This window comes from Falco biarmicus, chromosome 7 (genome assembly GCF_023638135.1).
Source record: "Falco biarmicus isolate bFalBia1 chromosome 7, bFalBia1.pri, whole genome shotgun sequence".
Lineage (NCBI taxonomy): Eukaryota > Metazoa > Chordata > Aves > Falconiformes > Falconidae > Falco > Falco biarmicus.
In genome coordinates this window covers 9548428-9566344 of record NC_079294.1, presented here as the reverse complement: position 1 = coordinate 9566344, position 17917 = coordinate 9548428, and the positions used below count along the sequence as shown (strand labels likewise).

General features: G+C 37.7%; 1 protein-coding gene across 7 annotated transcripts in view; it reads left to right on the top strand.

Annotated features, from left to right (window-relative positions):
* The window catches only part of YLPM1 (YLP motif containing 1), a 38753-nt gene extending 21644 nt beyond the window's left edge, over positions 1 to 17109 (top strand). For 2 of the 7 annotated variants that reach the window (XM_056345593.1, XM_056345590.1), the window contains exons 8-21: positions 635 to 727; positions 1075 to 1249; positions 1390 to 1535; positions 1892 to 2079; positions 2706 to 2768; positions 3069 to 3188; positions 3469 to 3645; positions 3864 to 3947; positions 4209 to 4292; positions 5765 to 5851; positions 8893 to 8944; positions 14183 to 14313; positions 16125 to 16304; positions 16670 to 17109. In XM_056345593.1, coding sequence (XP_056201568.1) covers positions 635 to 727; positions 1075 to 1249; positions 1390 to 1535; positions 1892 to 2079; positions 2706 to 2768; positions 3069 to 3188; positions 3469 to 3645; positions 3864 to 3947; positions 4209 to 4292; positions 5765 to 5851; positions 8893 to 8944; positions 14183 to 14313; positions 16125 to 16271 — 1547 coding nt within the window. In that variant the 3' untranslated portion in view covers positions 16272 to 16304; positions 16670 to 17109. The other 5 variants (XM_056345591.1, XR_008822944.1, XM_056345592.1 and 2 more) reach the window with 5 other exon arrangements.
* The last annotated feature ends 808 nt before the right edge of the window (positions 17110 to 17917 follow it).

The following is a 17917-nucleotide window of genomic DNA, read 5'->3' as shown; positions in this document are numbered from 1 at the left end:
ACATATAAACAGTCAAGGGCTCTGATTTTTAGTGTTGAGCTTATCAAAGCTAAAACTCAACACTAGTTTTTTAATAGAATTAATTTCCTTCATTCTTCATTTTTTAACAGGAGTGAAATCATGTCATAAAGAAGTTCTTAAATTGTGCATTGCCATTTAAAGAGTGTTTTTTCTCTCTCTAGGGTGCCATAACATGAATTGAAGCCCTATCAATTTCATCAAGTAGATGTTTTAGTAAAAGCTGTTAGAAAAATCGTCACTGTTAGGAATCTAAAGTGAGCGTTTCAGTTAATATTCTTGACATTACAGTAGTTCTATCACTTATTGAAATTTCAGAGCATTTTAATGTTTATAATCTTGTGACCATGCGTGCTGCCTAAACTCATGTAAGAAGGCAGAAGTCCCATTCTTAAGGCAGTGATATACATACTTAAACACACAAACCCACTTCAGACTTTCAAAACCGTGTTGTTGTGTATTTATGTATAGCTCTTTTTGCATTATCCTTTAAAAGAATTTCTGGTAAATGATTCCAGTCACTTTTAATGCCATTGATTACTTTTCATGACAGAGGAAAGGCAATGAAAGAGGGGTATCTTAAGACCTTAATTTTTTTATTATTATTTTTAACCAGATATAACCACCAGTAAAGTGGAACAGATTCCATATGGGGAGAGGGTGACCCTGCGACCAGAACCTCTACCAGAGAGACAAACATTTCAAAAAGGTAGGGAGCACTTGGCTAGCTCTCAGAAAGTTAGTTAGCTCTTAAGAAAAGTTGTAAGGCACTAAAAGTGTATTTTAAACTAAGTAACTCTTGTTTAAGCTAGAACTGCTTCATTGCTTTTCAGAGGCCCATAAAAATAACGGTTCGTATTGTCAAGACGAGTAATGCAAGCAACGTAGCTTTAAGTAGGATGGTATGTTATGGTTGTCTCTTACAGTCGGGAAAGAGATTCAGTGGCTGATTAAGTCCATTCTGTATACCTTTCTTGCACTCTTCTTTATTGCTTTTCCTTCAAAAATAATAAGAAATTCAGAGTAAGTTTTAGTAATTTGGGTTTCTCCTTTCAGAGCACCCTGGTCGTTACAACAGAGAAAGAGATCGTGAGCCTTATTTTGAGCGTCAAGGTAATTCCAACACAGATCATCGGGATTTCAAGAGAGAGCGGGAATTACACAGAGACCGTGGTCCTGTGGACTATGAACGAGAGAGATTTGAAAAAGAGCGGCATCCCCGAGATGATAGGTATGTGGTTTTGGAACACTGTATACAATTCAGGCAGTGCTAAGTATCAGGCTGTCCATTTTGCCTATGAGATACATGTTCATTTCTCTCTGGAATGCATAGCAGAAATTCTAGAAATATGCAAGATACTCTTTTGGCAGGGTTCTTCCTCCTACACCTTCAAGGACTCAGTCTTACCGTGACAAGAAAGACCATCCCTCCTCCAGGCGGGGTGGTTTTGAAAGACCACCATATGAACGAAAGACAGATCGTCCAGCATATGATCATGGTCCTTCCATGTTTGGAGGTACAGTTTCTCAGTCTTGAAACCATGCTAGAATATTATGAAAAATATGGACTCACAGAGGTAAATATTAATCAGGAGAAAATTAATTTATTTACAGTATTTCTTTGTTCTGAATATATAATTCAGGAAAATTTATTTGGGGAGTGTCATGTAGTTTTGTTTGAGTGGTGATGTGATCAGGAGCACAACAGTTTTATAATCTGCTAAAAAATGTCTTTGATTGTAATATGTTCAAGATAAGAAATCTGAATTATTTTGAGGACAAATCTGTGAATTTATCCTAAAATAATGAAGGTCTGTTTAAATCAGCTCAGCTGGGTATGAACATCTTAATTTTTTTATTTTACTGAACTAAGAAAATTCTTCTGTCCAAACACTGGAATTTGAAGGTGATCGTAGAAATTACCCTGAGGAAAGGATTCCTATTTCTGCTCCTTCAATGCCCCGTCAGCCACCACCTGCTCCACGAGTGGAGAGGAAGCCAGAATCTAAAAATGTAGATGATATTTTGAAGCCACCAGGACGGGATAGCAGGCCAGAGAGGGTGAGTATGCATTCTGAAAGCAGTGATCGGTTTCTGTGAGGTCTTTATTCAGGTAAAATGCTCACAAGGGGAATATGTTGGGAACAAGCCTATATGTGAGGAAGCTCTGGAAATTCTCTTGGTTCCTTTGCAAATGCCTACACAGCTATTAGGAGTCTGCAGGAGATGTAAACTTCCTGGGATTCCTATGATAAAATTCCTGTTAGTGGATAACATTAATGTATTTTTGACTCTTCTGAGATCTTCATTTGGGTTTCTGATGTAGCGGAGGAAAGACTTGGCTTTACACAGAATCAGAAATTTGGCAACGCACCATATAAAATAAGAAAGAACAAGATTCATGCTATAAAACATTTAGACAAGTTTCAGTCAGTTAATTATACCTGAACCAGTTCTGTAACGTCTTACACTGTATAAGCTGCTGAGATGATTAATGTAATTTATTCTGTAGAACTGCTATCACTCCTCACGCCCTGGCTTGTAAAATTGGCAGTAAGGTATGCTACTGGCTTTGCTTGGTGATCTGCGAGTCCAGAGCAAATAATTTTCTAGAAGAAATTTTTTGCAAAAGGAGTTCTGTTAAATGTAGTACAGTATCATGTCTTCTTACATGCTCTTTGTTTCAGATTGTAATCATAATGAGAGGGTTGCCTGGCAGTGGAAAGACACATGTAGCAAAACTCATCAGGGTATGTAAACAACTGCTCAGTCTGTAGTGCTGCTTGTCCTTTACGTGCTTCCTCTGCAAAACAGCAGAGGAAAACAGCTTTCTGTTTGTCTGGAATTTCAGCCTGTTGTTCTTCAGTGTTCTGTCTTCATATGGCCTGTGAATCCCTTGCACTATTACCAAACATGAACGATGCTGCTTGCTTCTTGTTTTGAATATAGAGCAGGGGACTGCTGTTTGCCAAAAAAAGTTTGAAGATCATCTGTAGCAGGATGGAATTTTTACAGCAAGAGTTCATGTTTTCTTTTTGCTTTCTTTCCAGGATAAGGAAGTAGAGTGTGGAGGACCTGCACCAAGAGTCCTCAGCCTTGATGACTATTTCATCACTGAAGTGGAAAAAGAAGAGAGAGACCCAGATACAGGGAAAAAAGTGAAAAAGAAGGTACTTTTAGTTCAGTTGCTTATCTTGACAAAGAAACATTCTGGAAAAGCACAGTGGCAATCAGGATTTCAGTCTGTGGCTTTGTAAGAGTGCAGGGATCTGTGGGCTGTTTTTCAAAACAAGTCAATGTAACTGAAGGGCAGTATGGGCAGCTTCTTAAACGTTGACCTGGAAAATGTGTTTCTTACACCAGTGTACTTTGTGGACATGACATTCAGCAGTGGAACATTAGCAATTTAATAGGTGTCCTCTTTCTTAAATGCTTTTGTCCTTGATAAAGGTGATGGAGTACGAATATGAAGCTGATATGGAAGAGACCTATCGTACCAGCATGTTTAAAACTTTCAAAAAGACCTTGGATGATGGCTTCTTTCCCTTCATTATCCTTGATGCTATCAATGATAGAGTGCGACATTTTGAACAGTTTTGGAGTGCTGCAAAAACCAAGGGGTTTGAGGTAATGGAGCCTAAAAAGCATTTGAACTTCCTAGCACCCATATGCTGGTATTTCTAAACTTTTGAATGCAAAGTCCCTCCCTCATTCAGGAAAAATGCTGTGGTCTACAGTTACAAATTTGCCTTTCTTAGAATGTGCAACTGCAGAGTGTATCGCCAGGTAGAAAAATAGCTCTAAATACTGATTTACAATATTTAATATTGTCTTTCTCTTTCTAGGTGTACTTAGCTGAAATGAGTGCGGATAACCAGACGTGTTCCAAGAGGAATATTCATGGACGCAAGCTAAAGGAAATCAGCAGGGTAACTGTATACATCTGGAGTCATAGGATTAATGATAGGTTTCATTGTATTTTTAGCCCTGCTGTTGTTGGAAAACTATAGACCTCTTTTAGACTACATAATGCTCACACTTCTCTAAGAAGAGCTGGTAGTTATTTCATGGGACTTACTGAAATTAATTTTCTTAAATACAGATACATCTTGTTCATTAATAGAAACCCAGTTTTCCATTGAATCTATTATATTTTTAGAGTTGCTTCATTTTTGTTTGTTTTTTGTTAGATGTCTGATCACTGGGAGGCAGCACCACGTCACATGATGCGCCTGGACATTCGTTCTCTATTGCAAGATGCTGCTATCGAAGAGGTGAGAATCTCTGTGCTCATTAAAATTACAAATTACATACATGTGACTATACTGAAAATACAAAGCAAAGCGTGATCACAACAGGGCAGTTATACTTGGCACTGTAGAAAGCCAGAATCACTGTGTCAGACAAGTGTATTCCATTATTCCTACCGATTACCCAAACATGAAAGTACATGTTACATTTATATTACCTTTCTGGAGACTAGACTTATACATCTTTGAGCAAGAGTTGAAGCCACTTTGCTCTTAGCAACTGTTGAGTACCAGTTAAAGAGGATCTTTGCTCTCTCAGATGAAACTCAGGACTTTTTCAGATTACTGGATTAGTTGGATCATAATTTGAAGAAGTAGTTTGATAAAATAAATAAACAAATTTGAACTACTCTCAGTCCCTGCTTTGAGACATACAGACCTGTAGCAGAGAATGAAGAAATAACTTGTAGCAGAAAATTACACTTGCTGTAGAGGATTGCCTCTTTTTTATTCCATCTCCAGTTTGCCATGACATGCATCTTTGGTGTGTTGGCTTTCTCTGTTGTTGCATTTTTCTTTGGCAGGTGTTTCAGGTGCTCTGGGAATAAAGTAATATGTTAATCGTATGGTCATCGAAAATGTGCCATAGTTGTATGTTGCTGTCAGAACAGCTCTTGCCGTGGTCGTAGAAAGCGGTGAACTGCTGAAGTAGGAAGAGAGTTTACTCTTTGCAGTTTGTGGTGAGATCAGCAGGTTATTTTTGAATCTCCAAGTTCCTCGTGTCAGAAAATAGTAATCTTCTAGAGGACAGCAAAAAGCTCAGCTCTCATGTAGACGCGGAGAAGGGCAGATTTGGGATTTACTCTGTTTGTATCAAGGTTTTACTAACGGTATGAAGAACTGTACGTACTTGGAGAGTTTTAGGTATTCTATGGTATACACATGAATCCCTATTAGAGATGTGGACCCCAGAAAGAATTCTGTTAGATGGGTAGGGTTAGATGTGTGCCTTAACATAACAAAGAAAATGGATGCTTTAACCTCTGTGGTTGTTATTCTTCACTGTGATACTTAAATATATACAAGATAAGAGCTCGATTAGAGATGTTTTATGCAGAGCACGCCATTCCAGTGATATGTAAATGGCAAGTTTAAGATCTTTTTCTGAGATTTCAAGTTTCGAGATGTGATTACATGGGAAGCAAGAGAAGGATCTTACTGTTACAGACACTGACAGCACAAAGAAAGCATGTGAAAGAAGAGATTAAACAAGTGCTACTTTCCCACACAGTTTGTCACTAGCTAGAGCAGAGCATGCTTCTGAGGGAAGCTAAAATGGAGCCAGTACTCATATATATTGCATCATCATACTTTCCAAGATGAATCCTTTCTTTCCTCTTTTATTTGAACTTGTAATCTTCTACTTACTCTGCTAAAACCCCAATATTTACAAGTCAAGCCGTGCCTTGTAAGTCTGTGTTTGTGCTTTGGAACAGGTGGAGATGGAGGATTTTGATGCAAATATTGAAGACCAGAAAGAAGAAGTCAAGAAGGATTCAGCAGAGGAGGAAGAAAGTGAACTGGTAGGAGACACATCAACCATCTCTAACAAAATGTTTGTTAATGTGTCTGAGGGAGAATCTCAGTCTTATAAACGCCAACCCACTGCCATTCTTAGCAGTGCGATCTTAATACACACATTTCTAGTTGTTTATTCCTTAAACACTTCTAGGAGAACTTTAATGTTAAATCATACTATTCCTAACTGATTTTTTTAAGAATCTGTGAGTATATGCCACAAACCATTATCAGTGGAGAGTGGCAACATGCCTCTTACAGCCATTTATAAGTTGCACTATACTATAGCATTGCCTTCCAGATTATCTAAGAATTACACTAAGTTGAGGATGGGAAGAATGGGCAAAGATTAATTTAGCTTATTTCCTCTCACGTGTCTAAAGACCTCTTCTTGACTGTCACAGTATATGACAACAGTTTTGAAGAAGAATGCTTTCTCTGCCAAGGCTCGCTGACTTTGTTTGTCAGTAGGTATCTCCAAGATGAGGGATTAGGTCTCTTGGGTAAATGAAGGTTAGAGAATTGCCCTGAGGGCTGGTGGTTTTAGGTATGTATTTAAAAGGCTACGAAAGGCTTCCTAATGTAACTTCTTGGTATGTGTTGGAGCTGCAGCTACTCAGTGCTTGATGAGTTGAACGTGTCAAACCCTGGTTCCCACAACCAAGCAGTTAAACTCCAATAAACAGGAAGTAACCGAAAATGTCTGAGACGAGCAAGTCCTTTTTCTTGATGGAAATTCAGTATTCCTCAGGAGTGACAGTTTAGAAAGCAGTTGAAGGTACAGAATAAAAAAAATTAAGCTTAGGAAGAGTGGATTTTAATAAACATCTGGTTTTTTGCAACATGACTTATTTATTCTCTTTACTACATTATTCTTTGGCACAGAGTATGAGACTGCATAAAGTGTGGTTAGAACATTTCAAAGGCGCATCCATGTTTACAAGAATATGGCTGCTAGTCTCGTTTCTTGGAAATGAGCTATACCTGGAAGAGAAGGTTGTCTTTAGTTTTTGAGACATCTGTGCACAAGAGAGTGTGTGTGTATGTGTGTGTTTATGGGCTCTGGGGAGTGTCCTAATGTGCAGCCAATAAAACAATAGGCCTTTTCTTTATGAGACAAAGGAGAAATCTTGGTGGTGAAAACTATGCAAATTATTCATAACTAAAAGTAATCTACTTATAAGAACGTTTTCTATTCAGATTCACAAGACATGAAAAATAGCAAAGAAATACCTGCCATATGTAATCTCTGCTGTTCAGTCACATGGCTAATCTCGGAGAGGGTTATGTCAGACAGAAAGGTGGAACAGTACACTGTATTTGGTATCTGCCTTCTTGAGAGCAGTTGGTAAGGGTTCTTCAATTCGTTTTGCTGCATTTAATCCTGTGGAAAAGAGAGAGGTCTGCAGTTCCTGCTATCTGGCAGATGTCCTTGAAATATCCAGCTGTCTTGTACCAAAGCATGAAGTCTGAACCTTTTCTTATCCTATTTGAGGACCGGGATATTGTACAGATTCAGCACACAATAGGCCATTTCACACCATCAAAGTCACTCTTTTGTTGCTATTATCAACTCCCATAGGGTTGTTTGTAGCATTCAGACAATTCTTGCTTTTCTGTGCTTGATGGTATGAATTATTGATGCTTTTAACTTAGTGTTCTCACCAGTGTATCACATCACTTTGTTCAATACAAGCTTCTAGCTGTGGTGTAAACTTACTGAGCAAACTTTAATGTGCAACTTTGTTTAAAAGTATGAATATGCATATATATATATATATACATGAAGTTTATTTGTTACAAGGAAATACTGCAGCACAAACTGTAGTAGTTTGTATTAATTACAGACTTGATTAAAAACAATAGAATACAGAGATCTGATAAGTCACTGATATATGCTTGGTAGAAAAGAGGTCTTTCAGGGATTTTGGAACAGCAGTGCTGAATGTAATCAAAAGCATTGTAGCTCTCTGGAGTAGTACACTGATTGAGTAACCTTTAGCATTAACAAATACACGTTTTACACACTGAGGCAACCTATAAATAGAGCAGGAAAGAAGTTAGTGTAATAAAACTGGTCTGTGGATTGTTGTTTTCTTGTTGAAATCTTCTAGAGTAGTTCTTTTCCCTCTCTATTAAAAATCATTCTTAAAATAATGATATTCTCACAGGGGTTCCATTTCACTACATTGAACTTTTTATGTGATTCCAGAGAAACATAAGTAGTTTTACACTGAATCTGAACAGCTGATATGAGTTATAAGGGGTGCTTAGTAAGGATTCACTTGTCCAAGAGTATAAAATGAAAAGATAACAAGAAGATATCTAAAATAAATAAGTTTTTACTGAATTTAGTATCACTATGCTCGTTTACAAGGAATAAACTGGCTAAAGATCATTATATGTAAAATGCATGATGACGCTATTTGTAGGGAAAAAAGTGTTTTAAAAAAATCATTGAACTAAGAGGGTTATATTAAAATGAAAAATAATACTGAAATCTTAGTAATTCACAGATACTCGCATTTAAACTAAGGAAAGAATTTTGTTTAGATGTGGACTAACCACTCATACATGAATTTACTATGTCCCTTCGAAAGGATTAAGTACAGTTTGTATGTGGTAAATCTCGGATGTAATGTTAAAAGTTCATGACTGTGGTAACTTTTTCATTTGTATTTGTAAAGCTTTGAATATTCTTTATGCCTGATAAGTTGCGTTACAATAACTTTGCCACCTGGGAAAATGTAATATAGTAACTGTGCACACAGTGCCATTGCTGTCTTTAGACTCTTTCCGGAGTTCTGTGTTTGCAGAGGGCAGCACTCTTGTAACGATTTGCAAGGGCTGCTAAAATCACTGAATGGGAAATGGATGCAGAAGTTCTGAAATACTGAGTAATTTGTTTCCTTCATCTGATAACAAGAATTGTGACTTACAAAAAGAAATACCTTAAGCTCCCATTATAATGCTGTTTCCAGTTCAAAAGTGATATGCATGTGTGTCTCTCTCTAATCCTCCGAGCTTCTCTCTGTGTATGATTTAGGGTTACATTCCGAAAAGCAAATGGGAGATGGACACTTCTGAGGCAAAGCTAGGTGGGTATTTATTTTTTCCTGTTTCTTATAGTTGGTATCTGATCATGTTTGCAAAACCTGAATTTTTTATTTTTACTGTGCCTCCTTACCCAAACCAAATAAATGTGTTGATTTCACATGTGTCTGAAACTGCAAAAACATTTGTGTGGAAAAAGAATGTGTCTTCTGCCAAAGGCAAGGGAGTTATGACTTTCTAACCATCACTGTTTTATATATTCATTAATTGTTCTTCCATCTGTTCAAGGAAAGTTCTTTGTCTTAAAATTTAAAAAAAGCAGTATTTCTGTTCTTTATTCATCTCTTCCGTATTATAAAAAGCAGAGTCAACTTACATTGCACTTGCATTCTTGTTCATACTGCATACCTTTTCTTCAAGCCTTAATGTCATCAGTAACTTACTTTCTTGGAGACATGCCTAGTAGCTAACTGTATTGAAGATGTTTCTCGCTCTCCAAAATAGACACGTGTGAGGACAAAGTAGTGCCGTGTTTTGAAGCTGGTTCTGAATGTTTAGGCCTCCGTGTATCCTATCAACAACTTGGGTATTGAAAAGTTAAAGTGCGTTATGCTTTTCAGTTCCAGGAGAATACTAGAATAATCCTTCTTAGTAGGATGCAAAATGGACTTTGCAGGAGCACAAGGGCACTATTTTTGCTATACTCTTTGTTCTGATTAGTGTTGGTGGTCGCGTTAGATGTAAGTGCTAATATTAGGATTCTGTGGAAGTCAAAAGCAACTTTCAGGCTGAAATGCATGCACTATGGCTGTGATGGAAGGTCTACACATGGAAAGGGGGTTTTAGTCATTATGATCAGTTTGGGAGTTTGTTTGTTTTGGGTTTTTTTTTCCCAACTGAATAGTAATGGTTCTAAGTGAAGATTTTATCAGTGCAATCTGCATAAAACTGCTATTTTCTGTCACATCTATGAGAAGTAACAAATATCTGAATGGGACACAGCATGTCTTAACATTTTTGAGGTTTGCTTCCGCATGTGTGGTACAGCCCTGTGTATCATAACTTTCCAATAACCAAAACCACAATTGCACCATAGAAACAGTATTAGAAGTTCTGCCTTACGTAAAGCAGCCTTTCATCCTTTGCTGTTAACTGCTTAGTTGCACCATCTCTTCTGCTGCTGTGCTCTCTTTTAAGTCATTTAAATATTAGTGGAATATATTGACACTGTGGCACCTGCAGTACCACTGGAGGAGCCTTGTACTTAATGATTCTGGCATATCAAACAGCTAGGCAGTTAGAATTAATTCAGGATTGCTCTGCATTTTTGTTAAGACTTGATTGTTTTAATATCTTAAGATTATTTCTCAAGTTTGTAATGATTTTTATCCCAATTATGTATGAAATCATGGTACTGGAAAACTGTATTGTTGAAGAATGCTCTGATACTTTGTGTTGTATTCCAAATAACATAGACTACTTTAAATACTGAGTAGTAGGAACAGATGCATTGCACTGGATGCGGTGAACTTTAAGTCATCCCGTGTGTTTTACAGATACCACAGGAGTCCAAAGTGTGTTCTAAAAATACTGAAGTTTTGTGTGTAGTTTCTGGCAGCGTGGAGACTGTGACTGCAGTAGAAATTTACAGATAGCTTTCAAAATTGACCTCTCTCATGATCAAATACTGCTAAAAAATAGAAATTAAGAACTGTGTTGTGTTTCTTTGCATATGAAAACCCTGTAATATAAAACGCAGGATTTTTATATGGTCTCCACTTAAGTGTAAAAAGGAGGAGCAGGTAGCAGGGTCAGTTTTATGCTAATGTAAGTTACTTGCAAGGCTGTCGCAATAATCCTTTAACAATCAAAAACTCCATTAACAAACTGGATGTTAGCATGCTGCAAGACACAGATACAGGTGCCAAGAAGGTCTTTCTATTAAATCTATATTCACTGTTTTGCTTTCATAACTACCTTCTAGATTAATTTTTATAAATATATAGAACCATAGATTAAAAGTAAATTCTGAAAGAACATACATTTTTTTAAAAGCCAGGCATTCATATAGAAAGAATGATGTTTCTTTGAGAAATTGCTCTGCAAAGGCAGGCAAATTTTAGCTCAAGGTATGCATTATAAGTGCTTGCAGTCTGTGAGTAAGAATTATTATATTTATTTCACAATAAGACTTTGTTGTAGATTACCAATTAAAATTACCTCCTGAAAGGCATGTAAACTGTGGTATGCATTTGTTATTTCCTGGGAGCTGGCCTTCCCGTTAGGTTTTTTGCCTTGGTCCCAGAAGGCACACATTTGCAGAAGTGATTTAAGTGCAGAATCCAAAAACAACACTAAGTCTTGTTCTGCTTTTATTTTCTTTCTGAGTAAGCGTTGTTACAGGAAATCACAATAAGATCTTACTGATTGTAATAAGCCTCTGAAAAGTTGTAGTTCTTTAGCTGTGACACTGACTTGTGACAATCGCCATACTGTATGCCCCAGAGCTCTTGTTTTAGTTCAGATTTACTTTGGCAGGGGTGATGCATTCCTCACCCTGAGTATGTGTGTGGTATATCATTTCCTTATGTGCTGTGAGTGCACAGCCACATTTTTATTCTAAAGTCTAATTACTGGTCTGTCTCAGTGCATAATGCACACTGGTTCTTGCATTTACAGAAGTGGATTCGCACTTTAAAAATTTGACTGTATTCAAAGTGTTTAGCACAATACTCTGTTTCCAATTGCGGCTTAGTGGTGAGTTCTCTGAAATTTCAGGAAAGGAGAAAAGAGCTCTGGCATAGCTGAAGTTTTGGTACCTTTGTAAAATTTACTCTAGAACACAAATAACTTTTTACATAAAACGTTGTGGCTTTATTGTATAAGAAGGGCAAAAGATTCATTTAGTTTTTGAAGGAGCTAATTAAGTCACTTTCTGATGCTTTATTATTAAAATTCTAAAGGTGAGTTTTTAACTTCTGCGGGTTTCTAGAAATGCTGCTGCTTCGTTGTTTTTAAAATTGAAATGGTAAAATGATGTTTGATAGTTTAACACCAATCATCCTCCATATATATTCACAAGTACCATTGTTACAAAATGACACCTTGTCTTATTTTCAGAAAAGAATGTTCTGAAATGATGCTTTGTGGTAGGCTTTTGACACTTCTGTAGTGTGTCTACTGCATGGCACCTGTGCTTTGAACCACGATAGTATGGATGGAAGCAGATCCCTCTGGAAAGGCAATCCAACTTCATACATGGAAGGAGATCACATTTTAAAATAAATTCTTTGTAGCAGTAACAAAAAGGATCAGAGGGGAACTTCACACCCTGAATGCCTCCTGAACTCCTCTGTTGATGTGTGAGAACTACACATCTCTTGGCGATATTTTCAGTTGGCCTGTGTGCAGCAGGGAGGGGGGAGAACGAACTCTTTTCTTCCACACTGGTGACGGGATGAGCTTGCATCGTAGCACATTGCCTTCCAACAGGAATATGTCTCTGTACAGATACTTGCCAAGAGAGAGCTCCTGAATTTTCAGTTCTTCATGTTCCTAAATGCTCCCCAATGCGTTTGTTGCTCTCCTTTTCAATGTTTTGGGTTGGGTTGTTGTTTGGTTTTTTTTCTGGAAACCCTTATGCTACGAATGGTCTGTGCTGATTGTTCTGAGAGTAATACTGAGGAGCAGTGCAAGTATGTTACATGCTGGAGTAACAGGGGAATATTGTATAAATTAATTTTGTCTTCTAGAGCGAGTGCCGTCTTTCTGTGGAGATTGAGCTTCAAATTTGGCAGATATAACTTAGAGCAAAAGAAGAACCTTAACTGAATTGTGTCACAAGATGCCACGTAACAGATACAAATATCCTGCACTGTTATGTTGACTTTTATAAAAGGCAGAGGGGGATTAAAACGTTTTCTTAGCAGAAATTCTTTATCTGTTCCAGGGAAATGGGGCAAAGGTGGAGTCTTTAAAAACTCTAGAGTTGTATGAGGGAGAAATTACTTCATTAGTTTATGGCATTTAAATTATACTGGCATGTCTGCATCACCATTGCCTCACATTATCTCCGTTGTTGCTCTTTTCTCTCTCATATTAAGAAAAAAAAACAACTCATCTCTGAACTGAGCTTCTTTAAATACATACCTTTGAACATCCTCTTCTGCTGTCCAGAAAATATGCTGCCTTCTATTTGGTTGAATTCTGAGGCCTTTTGTGGGTGAATTTAATTACATCAGTGACTTCTGAAACAATGTTACTGACATCACTGGAAATGGTTTACAGAATATAACTGCCAAGCTTAGTGTTCCTTCTGCATATACTTGAATTGTTGTCCTATAAAATGGTAGCATACATCGACAGAAGTACTAGGATTTGCTCTGACTTGTAAAGCTGATTTTCGTTTTCAGGCTTTATTGTTCGTAATATTACAATGAATACTTCATCTTTCTAAAAGCAGTTTGCCACATTATTTCAAGAATGTGTTGTTTTTTCACTGAAAATAAAGTGTCCAAAGAGGAACAAAATTTTAGAACCTAGGAATGGAATTGTTTCTTCTCATGCCTTATCGATTCAATAAGAAAAAGAAGAAAATTATGACTGTGGGACAAACACTGCTCAAATATTCATGACTGACCTCTTACACCATGAAACAAAAGATTCTGAGAGGGTTTTTTTCCGATCCTGGAGGATTTTTTGAGTGTGTTTTCCTTGTGGGGAGAGAAAAAGTAAGGGGGGGGGGTTGGGGGGCGGGGATCAGGGTTTCCAAGGAGCTTTTTGTTTAGCAGAAACAGTATCTCAAAAAACTTGTCTTTGATGCGTTAATTTCTATGATCGTCACTTGTTCCCTGATACTGCATGTATGCCGTGTTTGACACAGTATTAAACCCCAAATTTGGGGAAAATGCTACAGCTTTAGTATTGTGTTCAAATACAGAAAGGTGGATATGTGGTTCCTAGCTATTTGTGGCTACATTGTACCTGTAAGGACAGACTCCATATAGTGTGAATATCCAGAAGAACAAGCTTTTTTCCCTCGTACAAATAACAAGACTGAGTGTTATTGCCACACAGTTAATGTGAAAGATCAATAAAACTTGAAAATGCTGTTGAGTCTTCTCTAGTTTATTTCAACTGTCATCATTCTACCTGTCAAGACAAGCTGGATGTACAAGTTCTGCTGCTCATTCTTTTGAAAATTTTTCCACTCTCGTCTTGTTTGTGTGAATAATGGAAAAAAAAATTCTCCTTTAACTCTGAGGCTCTGTGTTTGTTCTCAGACAAGCTGGATGGTTTGCGGACTGGCACTAAAAGGAAACGTGACTGGGAAGCAATTGCCAGCAGAATGGAAGATTATCTACAGCTTCCGGATGACTATGATACACGTGCTTCTGAACCTGGAAAGAAAAGGGTAATAAATTTTCAAATGACTTACCGTCTGTGTATGACCATTTAACGGTCTCTGTGAAAAAGAGTTTGTGTCAAGTCGTTCAGTGTCTATGAATATGGCAATTTCACTGACTCACTTTTCATTTCGCTATTCCATTAGATTCTGTAAGAGAATATTCTTGAGGGTAGGGTCTTCCAGAGGTAAACAGATTCATTATAACGAAGTGAGGCATTGTAAATAGTAAAGATTAACTATGCGTGATATGGCTTTTGAGATTGAGAATGGAATCATGTCCCATTTCTTGCCAGGGGAGATGACGCGCTTTGTTTCAGAGCAACCCACAGAGTCCTGTTCTTATGCTGTATGTTTTGTCATGAGATAGTGTGATATACAGTGCAGATTCCAAGATAAGGTGATGAATTTATTAAGCTGATTTTTTGTCAGGTTTTGTAATAAGTAGGCAGAGAAATGGTAGGCTGTTCTTATGTTCAAAAAGGTTCAGCTGAGGAAAGTATCAGCTATGTAGGTTTTATATCAATTAAGTCTTGTAGATGTTACCTCCTGCATATACCTTACATATAGCTTGGGGGATGGTGTATAAGAAGTTGGCTTCAACCACTTTATATGTATTTCTGTTCTGAACACAAAATGCTACCTCTTCAAATACCATTGTGAAAAAACGGGCAAAAAATCAGAAGATGATGAGAGAGGTAATAGGAAGAGGTAATGCCTTTTTTTTTTTTTCTCCTCCAAAACAGAAAGACCAGCTTTTGCCACTAAAAGTAATTTGAGTTAACTGTTGGTGTTGAGACTCTGTTTTGTTCTGTAATGTCAAACACAAAACGGGACAGCATGCGTGAGGGAAATGGAAATACTAAGGCACTGGCAGAGAAAGTGATGGTGGAAGAACGCAGACATTGGTTATCAGCAGGAATGCCTGGGGAGATCCAAGTAGACTGTGAAATAGGGAGGTGCTGGCAGAAAGGTGACAAGCCTACGTCCCCAAATAAGAAGTCAGCCCAAGTGAGACTAATCAGTTAGGATGTCAAGGAAGAGTTCCTTCACTTACCGTTTTTTCTCATCCTGCAACTGTGTGTTCCAGCTGAGTTTCTGGACTGTTTTCCTTCATCATCACCTCCCTCACTCCCTCCTCCCTCTTGCACTCCCTCCCATTGCTGTCTGTGTTTGTGGGTTGAGGGAGTGTATGTCTGAGGGGGAGGAATGCAAGTCATCTGTGTGACCATGAAGAGCCACACAGGAGATGGCTGCACCTGTAAAGATGGGAGATAAAAAACACATGAAGAAGTAAAGAAATAGCAGGAAGATGTAAATAGACACGTATCACAGAAGATAGAGAAGAAAATTGTCCCTCAATCACTCATTCAGTGCTGAGTTGCTCTTTAACACTGTCTGTCTGTAGTTTCATTAGTCATCTTCTAGATGTTTCCATTGTGCAACTGAAAGACAAGTTGTACAAAAAAGGAGGACATTAAATGAATCTTTGATCGTTCTTCCTGCAGAAAGCGTTGCTTTGAACGGAGAAATAATTGTAGTAATTACGCTTCAGCTCTCAGAATTATAGCATTGAAATGGAAAAGGCTCATCATCTGTACCTTTCTTCTACTCCATGGGACACCTGAGATACTAAATTAGAAATAATATAACTCCTGTAGTTTGCATCCTTACCCATTGGAAAACAAATCAATATTTACATGTTCAAAGGAAAATGAGTACAAATTAGAGAATTCTTGTATTCTTATCTGCAGTGGAAAGCCTAGACTTGTCTCAGGATTTTTTAAGAGGTTGTCTTACTGATAGTGTGTTCTCCATAGGTGCGGTGGGCAGATCTAGAAGAAAAAAAAGATGCAGACAGGAAAAGGGCCATTGGTTTTGTTGTTGGACAAACAGATTGGGAGAAGATAACAGATGAAAGTGGTCATCTTGCTGAGAGAGCCCTCAACCGCACCAAGTATATATGAAAAAGTGGTTAAATGGAATTTTGTGCCTTTAAGGTAAGTATTCACTCTTCCTGCGTGTTTATAGCCTTCATGGGTTTTAGATTTTTTAAGAGTTAAGGTTGCAGTTCCTGTCATTGTTAGAGTTCTCCCAGACAAGAGTATTTTATTTGGTACCTTGTGTAATAGGCATCAGCTGTGCCCATTCAATGTGCACCCTCCTGTACAGCATCTAAAAATAAAAGGTGAAGGATTGTCAACTCTCTCCAACCCTTATTATCAGGAAAATAACGTTTTCATTAAAAGAGTAGTTTAACTGCATGCCTAGTCCTACCTAGTTCAGATTTGGCTTACTGTATCTTAACTCTGACCACATTAATTGCTGTTTTACCGGGTGTAACAAACTTTTCCTTTCTTTACAGGCCATTTGCTCTGAGGAGAAGTCAACCAAGGTGTCATGAGCATCTTGCATGGGTCATGTCACTCCCACCTTCACAGTTTTTCTTTGTTATTTTAGTTTCAGCAATTTTCTTGAGATATTGGCAGATAACCAGTGCTCTCAAAAAAAAAAAAAAAAAGAAAAAAGAAAACAAAAAAAAGAAACCCCACACCGAATCCCACTGCTCCTAAGTGAGAGAGACAGTTTACTTTTTAATATTTTTGGAGGGGAGGGAGGGGGAGGGCCATTAGTTTTAGCTGCTGTTTGTGGGATAAAGTGGAAGGACTAGACAGATGTTACCTCCACTGTACCATCACAGAATGTTTATCACCTTTGCTTCGTGGCCGTTCTCGTTTTATACTGTATGTACCTTGTAGCTTATTGTATTAGGAAGCAGAACAATAAATTTCACTATAAACTCGGTGTTCTTGGTGGACCATATAGCATGATTTCTGTTCTGACATTTCAAATGTGGTCTGTGTTCACATGTTGGCAGTACTCAGAACCGTCCTTACCTGGAAGAGGCTGTGCTTCATATTCTGGAACGTGTCCTGTCTTCTAGGTTTATCACCTCTGCTCTTCTCAGAGAGAGCTCCATTAAGGCCCCAGGTTTTGCTGGCTCTTAGGAGTCATACCATTCTCATTCCTCCTGGAGAGCAGGAATGATTGTTATTTTTTTGAATCCTAGTTTCTCAGTTATGTCAAATTTCCATTACTACGTGAGTATAAATTCTGTTGGATGGCTCTGAAATACTCAAGGTAGTAATGTGTGAAAAACATTTATTTAATGCTCAACTTGAAAACGGGTATTGCACAGTTTTCTGGAGAGTAGCCTAGAAAATTCATTTTGGTCTTACTCTGTCTTTTAGTCAACACTGATCCCTATCAGGGTATTTCATTCCATTCCTAAGTCTACTGTCTCTTAGGAGAAACATCATGAAAAGAAGCAGCAAAGACCAGAAGTTATACCCTTCTATTCCTTTAATAAATGTGTTTAAGCTTGCTAAAAAATATAAATGAATAGCAGTCCATACTATTAAAAGTGGTACAAATTCTTCATAGGTGCTGGTATATGGCTTCTGCACAGCATCAGGTTTGCTGGTGAGAACGTTCTTTTGTCCTCTCAAGTTTTGAAGCAAATGCCTTGTGTTAAAAATGTTGTGACCAGGGAAGGTGTTTAAATCCGAAAATGGCTGCCGTTTTACTGGTGAACTAAATTTTTTCTCCTGAT